We start from the raw sequence: 7,761 nt of genomic DNA on the forward strand, positions 1-7,761 counted from the left end.
ACCACCTAACTGCAAGAGTTTCATGTTACCAGAAATTTATTTTGCTTCATTATTCAAAAACTTCCAAGCTGGAAAATTTTAGAAATATTCTGCAAATTAAAAGGTCCTTTCAAAGCATAGGCTCTTTGGCATTGAATAAAGACAGAATCAAAGTATCAGGTCGAGATCAACTTATTTCAAATCCCAAAAACTAACATGGATGTCCATTCGTTTGTTGTTTTATTTTTGTATGACGTCGGTGCTGTATACAGTCTGACATAAGTAATGTGCGGCTGTTGGCCACAATTTTATGAAGCTGCTCACATTTGTTGAGTGAAACTACTCAAAATAAAGAAAAATTATATGTAACTTGTGGCTGGTCTACAATTTCAATATCCAACAGTCGCTGGTTCCCTGCAGATGATGCTTGCTTTTGCTAACATGAAATTGCGTTCACAGCTTACACTGCCAATGCAGTCACTCACACTAATTGTGTCTCATTATTACCTGTTACTTGGCACACTTAAACATTGCAACACGTAAGATACACCAGGGTCATCAGGACACATTTACATTTTGAGTATGTTATGGGAAAAAATTAAACAGTTGATTGGAATTTAAATATTAAATTTTTAATTGTGATTTATTAATACAATTTTAAGACTACATTCATAATTTGTCATCATATCTTATAGACTTTATGAAGTAATACAGTGATGTACAAAACATACAGAACGTGAAAAAAAAGTTTTCAAATATTCTACACATCAGCTACAAATATTAAGATACACAATTGAAACTTCATATATACACAGAAAATAGATTTTAAATCAAAATTATAAACCAAAAGAAAAGATTAAATTCAGTACAAAAGTTTCTGCAGGCATAACTTACAAGAAAATTTTACTGTAACTTTTAGCTGAATGTACAGCAATTATAAAAATATTTCACAGTATCATGAATTGCAATAAAATCTTAGTTTTTGAAAATTAAGTTTCTTTCCAGTCAGTTTCAGAAACTTGATTCATCCAAACTTCCAAAACTGTTCGCACACAGAACAATGGAACTTCCAAACACAATGGTGCTCGACATCTGGCACATGATTTAGTTTATCTGTGAGTTTCCTGGCATCACAGGTTGCTGAAACATCAAATCGAGGGCAAAATAATAGACATTTCAAGGGTATAGTTGCTCCAAAATTCAGTCTCCCAGTGCCGTTTATAGCATACAACCAATCCAGTTCTTCACACACTTATCTAAAAGCCCCCCAAAAATAACAAAAACCAACAATTATCTTGATTTACGTATTGTCAGTTACTTTTGAGACAGAATTTTGCTTTACTTATCTGGCAATGATGTAGTCTTTTTTCAATGGTTCCGAGTACTATCTCTGAAATAATTTCATTGTTGAAAAGCAGTTCCCAAAATGAAAGTGTCCTTTTGTTTAGCTGTATGCAATGTCAAAAGGCTACATAGTAGGCAACATAGTGTTAAGTACTTGAACAAGGTGAAACAGATCAATATAGAGAATCTGCCCTCTTAGCATATTGTAGTACAAAAATAGTATCTAGAAATAACGGTGCGCAAATATTTTATCTGTTGCTAATTTGACATGTCCTGACCTCTTCTATAAAGCTTTTAAGTATACCAACATTTCCATTCAGACAATGGATCCAAATCACACCATATCTCTTGTGCCAGGTATTATTTCCAATCCACAGCATCACAAAGAGGTAAAATAAAGATTAGCATAGTGTAGAATACAGTGTTTGTGTAGTTATATTTCTTTCTCAGTGAAAACAAACAAATTGTGCTTAATTTTGAATGATACATCCTTAAATAATATGCTTGAACATGTTGCTGAATATAACTGATTTATTTAGTATGTGCTTAAACATTACTACTATTAACTATTTACTTCTATGGGACACAGCAGGTGACAATTTTTGTAAAGTCATACAATGTAGACTTTCATGGCCAACATTTTCTTGAGTCAAAATTTCCAGGTTAAAAGGCCATGGTTGATGTATAAAATTACTTCTTCCTGACGTTTCATCTCTAACTGCGGGAGACATCTTCCGAGGTAGAATGGAAGCTACAATTGTACCTCTGAAGATGTCTCCCACACTTGGAGTAGTAGTTTTATACACTGACCACAGCCTTTCAACCCATCAACTATACCTCAAGAATTCTTGTAAGGTTAGTATTATCTGATGGAAACTATAAATGTTACCATGAACAGTGCAGTGAGCTTATTCAGTTTCAAAAGTTACCTGTCTAAGAGAAATCAGCATAAGACATAAGACTCATTGCACCTCAAATGTAGAGAAAACCATAATTTAAATACTGATCATCCTGATCTGGAAATGTAATACTGTCAAGTATAACCTTTGGATGTTTGTTAACTTTGCAGGTGAGACTAACACAGGGGATGGGATGATGGTTTACACTATATGTTGCGAAGGAAAAAAAAGACACCATTTTATCCAACTGTCAACATCCCACAGCAATCAGTCGAGCAATGGAAGTTTGTCAGTTCCAGATGGGTTAATCTCAGTTTTTACTTTGGTGATTTATTTGTTTTTAAAGATCACATTTATTGACATATTTTTGGCAGTAAATAAAATACTTAAAAGTCACTGCCCAGTTTGGTGCTCTCCTGACATGCACTGGGCACAGACACACAAAGGTAGCTCTAGTACCTTATGTGTATTGAAAGTGTAATCAAGTATATTTCACAAGCCAGTGGTGAAAACTGCAAACAGTTTGGAACTAGTAAGGAATGTTGGGCTAAGACTTTATTAATTTTAGACACAATTAACGATTAGTAAAGATTATTGTGGCACAATGTGTAACGTCACATGACATTTACAAGCCAAATGTAACTAATCCTATTACAAAACAGTAGTTATGCTTCAATATGGAACAGTAAGTGGGCAGTGGATAATATGTGTTCAAAACAATGAACAATTTGTGAGTTCCTTCTCAAGTACTGGAAATACCATAAGAAATTGTGTGAAAAGATAATCTTAGACTACAGGATTCAAGAGCAACCACATTAATGGACCTTTGGATTAGAAATTTAGGTAATACAGTTGCTCTGAAAATCACAGTAGAGATGAGATGCACAGAAGCCTCAACGTAACCAATACTAAGAACAAAAAGTTAGGCCCAAATACAATCAAGTGTGCACACTATCAAATAATTTTTTGTAGGACATACTGAGAATCTGTCAACTTGACACACTCATCTTCACGAATACTACAGTGTCTATTGGTGGCCACTATCGAACCAGGAAGCTTGGTGTAATCTTATGGCACTTTAATTCTCCGACTCGTCACAGGACAAGTAACTTATTAACTTATTGCTGCGCATTAGCTGGTGCACTCATGCTCCTTGTGGCATGACAATGAGGAAACAAGAAGTTATCACATTTATATGGGTTAAACTTTACTTACGGCTTAGGCGCCCTCGTGCGGTGATGTTGGCAACGACCGTGCAGTGCTGGAAATTATTCTCTAATATTTCATTTCCTGTAAGCACTTTTTCTAAATGTTCGCTTTACTAAGATAATTAATTTACTGAGCAGACGCGGGTACATGCAAGAACACGTCAACCATAGAGTAGGAACAGGATTAATTATTTATTTCATGGTTGGTCGCTGTTGACATCAGCACAGCACGCCACCTGAACCGCAAGTAAAATTTTACCATTATATGTAACTGAAAGGGTGAAACGGCTAACAACGAAACAGGCATCCAAAGTTAGGAGGAAAAATCCCTAAATTCTCAAAAGAAGCATTCTGGCTATTAGTCTGGAGGGAGTTTCAAAAATAGTGAAAAAATGAACCTGTGTTGTTAGATTAGGAATTGACTGTCACACCAACGAATGGAAGTCTAGTATGTTAAGAACTGCACATCCACACTCTCATTGGAAAACTTTTAGTCTCATCACATACAGTACGAGCCTGTTACACTCCTGAACACAGAACAAAGAGATAATCAATGCATAAAGCAACTACCATATCCCCCAACAATCAATCCTCATGTAAGGTCTACTAATAGCATTTAAAGAGTTCACTGCATACCTTTGCAGCTAGCAGAACTAAACTTTGATTATTTTGGCTAAAAATATCTTGGCTAACTGTGTTGAAATAATTTTTTTTAAAACCTTTCCAAGCAGCAAAAATGTTGCGAGCACATATCAGGTGCTGAAAAGTGGTGTGAAGGGGAAAAAAATTTCAAAAACTAATGTTTATAATTTGTGAGGGCAGTAGGAAGCCATTAAACTAGCATGATGTCATTTAGCTACTCACAAGTTTCAAATATTAGCAATTAACACATTCGCTGTTGGCTTATGCATGTGCTATTAACTTGCAATAAGTGTCAATTGCAGAATATGTTAAGCATTGAATCAAGAGTAAACAGAATATTGTGTTGCTGGTCACTGCTTCAACTTACAGAGACAGTCTTCACAAAGAGTACATTTTTAGACATCTGAGCGGCATGGGAGAGAATTATGGAGAAAAACACTCATACAAAGTGAGTTCACAATCTTGCCTATATACCGTATGGCACATTCCATCTATCACATCCATGCTGTCTCACAACCAACCTGTGTTTTAAAAATCTATTTATAGTGAGTCATAACTTGAATGAAAATTATAAAAATGTTGGGTATTTTCTATGTTGACAACTTCATTTACTTCAAGCTAAAAAGATTGTTCAACTAATCAAACTTTTGAAATTATGCTCTAAAGGCTGAAATGTCAATATCTAGTGGTGGTTATATCATACTGAGTGCTGACTACCACACTGCATTGTCTTATTTAGCCTTTTCATTTGGTGTTCACTGCATCTGACACTTTCTCCTCAGTGAGCAAGGTAAGATTCTCTGAATTCAAGTTTAGTGAGGAGTAAAATAAAGTGTGTATGATATTATTATAAGGAAGACTATGGAGTGAAATTTAGCCTCATTTAAAAACTATTGCTAAACATAATTCTTGGTGTAACTTGCATGTAATGTCCATTAAGGATGTAAACTGTAGTGTTTCTTACGGATTAAGGTGAAAGAGTTTACGTCCTATCTGCAGTGATTCAAAAGTTACAGCATTTTTTAATTTTCCTAGTGAAGTGTACTTCATGTGCGAGGTGTACTGGGACACGTGAACAAATCGCCAGTGCAGACAACATGATTCACAACAAGGATGTATGTGATCCTGATACAGTTTAATTCGTAACCAAGACAATTGCCTATGCCTGTAATGTGAAATATTGGCCATAACATCATCAATACAGAAAGAATGTATCACACTATTATATAGCTATATTTGTACTAATATATTTTGTGAAGAAAAACCAGTCTGACAAGTGGTAAAAAAATTTCAATTAAACAAAAGGACACTTGTCTTTGGTATAAATCAGAAATGAAATGTCATAAGGAAGGTTGTAGTTGACAAGCAAAATTTCAGATCAGAAAGGATCCACAAATACTGCCTGAATTTATAATACCATTCCATAGCCGTGTTGCAGAACATGCGCTGTAGTAAGGGAAGGCACTGATACCATCTTATCCTGCCCTGTCACTGGTTTAAATGTGGGAGAACAGCACCTGCAATCAGCATTTAAAATTGCTATAAATAACTTACAAGGGACTAGCATAAAGCTGGAATAACATTTTATAATAAAGAGATGCACTAATGCCTGAATTCATAGAAAATCACCATTTGTTGAGCTGTGTAGCAACACACGCACTGTACCGATGGATGGATGTGGTACCACCACAGCCTGTTTTGGTATTGGTTGAATTGTGGAAGTTGAGCCCGCAGGCAGAAATGCAAACTAAGTTACAGTAAGTAATTTATAAGGAGCTGTGACAAAAATAAACAATGGCATAACACAGAGGTGCACTAATATCTTGATTCATAGTACTCACTATTCCTCGGGCTGTGTTTCAGCACATACGATGTAGCGAGAGACGGACTAGATACCACCTCAGCCTGTTTTGCTATTGGCTGAATCATGGGAGTTGAGCCTGCAAGCAGAATTGCAAACCGGATTGCTGTAACTTACAAGGAACTATGGCATAAAACTAGAATGATATTTTATAACAAAAAGGTACATTAATACCTGGATTTATAATACTCACGATTCGTCGGGCTGTGCTGTAGGGCACATGCTGTAATGGGGAATGGACCTGCTACACCCTCTGTATTTTTTATTGTTGGTTGCTTTTGAACAGCTGAACCTGCAAACAGTATATTATATTAGACTGGTGACATTAACAGATAATAGAGCACTGGTTAAGTTTTACTTATAGCTCAGGCGGCGTGGTGCTGTGATACTGGCAATGACCGTTTATTTATTCTGTATATTTTGTTTCTTGTAAATACTTGTTCTAAATGTTTGCTTTACAAGGATAATTAAATTACTGAGCAAACAAGGGTACATACGAGAACCTGACAACTAGAGAACAGGAACAGCATTAATTATTTACTTCATAATTGATCATTGCCATCAGCAGCACACTATGCCACTTGAGTCATACGTAGAATTTTACCAGACTGCTTCATTACAAGCATTTTTTGCTGCAGGGATGTACGTTGTTGGGAGGGGAAGGGGGCGGGGGCACTAGTAACATACCTTTTTCCACAAGTGCATCTTCTTTGTCTGCCAGTAGAGATAATTTGATCAAACTGGATTCTTCTGAATTTGGTAGCACCAGGGATGCATTATTACTCCTTTTGTTTTTCTTTGTAGAGTACAGTCTACGTTGAGGTAAAATCTTTTGTGATTGTTTCCTTTCTATCTGCAGCGGTGCCTGTTTTTGCTGCAACATTCCGACAGCTACAGTTGCCTTTAGTGATGATAACATTTTTTTAGCAGTTTCTAAGTCATTTGAGGTCAGCTCAGATACAATACCAGAAAACTCTGCGATAAGTTCCCTTCTTTGGACTGACAAAGGTACAGAATCATTAACACTTTTTTTCGTTACCTCCGCTAGTATTTCTGTTTTCTCGTCTACAACAGAAATATCTTCACTCTCAGTAAGTGTAACTTCACTATTTCTTAGGTGTTCAGAAGGTTGCTGCTTTAACTGAATCTGGCAAACACTATGTATGTGCTTGCACATATTCCATTTGATGGTATAGTCAATACATGTACAAGAATACCTATGAATGCAAGCCCTGCATTTAATGCACATCAATCTGCAGTTGCACTGAAAGTCATTATCATATACAAAATAATCTGTTGACCTTCTTGAAGAAGAACGCACTTTCCAACCAGAAAACTCCATAGTAATGAAGTCCTCCTTAATATTATTCCCTGATTTATGCCGAAGCCGAATGTCCTTAAGTTTACTCGTCAGTTTACCTTTATTTAGCACAATAAGCCTGTCAAACAGCTTGTACTTCACAAATGACATCAATGCAAAAATAGCTTTGTCTAAACGCTTGACACATTTACTACCTAGATATATATATTTAATAGTGCGATGCATTCTTTCTATATGCATGTTGGTATTGATTCCAGCATTCAATCTATGGCAATATGCCCAACAATTTGCATTCCCAACACAGTTGTCTCTGAAGTATGTGGCAAATTGAACTGTATCAGGATCACATTCCAATCTCTCTAGCACAATATTTAACATCTCATCAAATGAATCTACATCCTGCTCATGCATCAAAGTTTTGATTTGCTTGTATACTTCACCTTGTTTTTCTACACCTTGAATCTTACATTTGATATTCTTCCTCCAACATCTATCAACATGCCATGT

The 7,761-nt window shown here is 35.9% G+C and overlaps 1 protein-coding gene across 2 annotated transcripts; it reads right to left on the bottom strand.

Moving 5' to 3' along the window:
- Positions 1-798: 798 nt before the first annotated feature.
- LOC124720116 lies at positions 799-7,546 on the bottom strand. 2 transcript variants are annotated; one of them, XM_047245414.1, is made up of 6 exons: positions 6,621-7,546; positions 6,127-6,225; positions 5,914-6,012; positions 5,702-5,800; positions 5,490-5,589; positions 799-1,119 (listed from the first exon to the last, which is right to left on the bottom strand). In XM_047245414.1, exons 1-5 carry the CDS (start codon positions 7,492-7,494, stop codon positions 5,561-5,563), a joined length of 1,200 nt encoding a protein of 399 aa, XP_047101370.1. In that variant the 5' UTR covers positions 7,495-7,546; the 3' UTR covers positions 799-1,119; positions 5,490-5,560. The 2 variants fall into 2 exon arrangements, with proteins under 2 accessions (XP_047101370.1, XP_047101371.1); XM_047245415.1 differs by lacking the exons at positions 5,490-5,589; positions 5,702-5,800.
- Between the last annotated feature and the right edge of the window lie 215 nt (positions 7,547-7,761).

This window comes from Schistocerca piceifrons, chromosome 11, assembly GCF_021461385.2.
Source record: "Schistocerca piceifrons isolate TAMUIC-IGC-003096 chromosome 11, iqSchPice1.1, whole genome shotgun sequence".
NCBI lineage: Eukaryota > Metazoa > Arthropoda > Insecta > Orthoptera > Acrididae > Schistocerca > Schistocerca piceifrons.

What these genes read in the sequence shown, in the direction of transcription:
- LOC124720116 (XM_047245414.1), bottom strand. Translation starts at nt 7,494, where the DNA reads ATGCATATAGAAAGAATGCATCGCACTATTAAATATATATATCTAGGT. An exon ending in AGATGCACTTGTGGAAAAAG is followed by an intron (nt 6,226 to 6,620) that starts GTATGTTACTAG and finishes TACTGTTTGCAG; the next exon opens with GTTCAGCTGTTCAAAAGCAA. An exon ending in GCTACACAGCTCAACAAATG is followed by an intron (nt 5,590 to 5,701) that starts GTGATTTTCTAT and finishes TGCTGATTGCAG; the next exon opens with GTGCTGTTCTCCCACATTTA.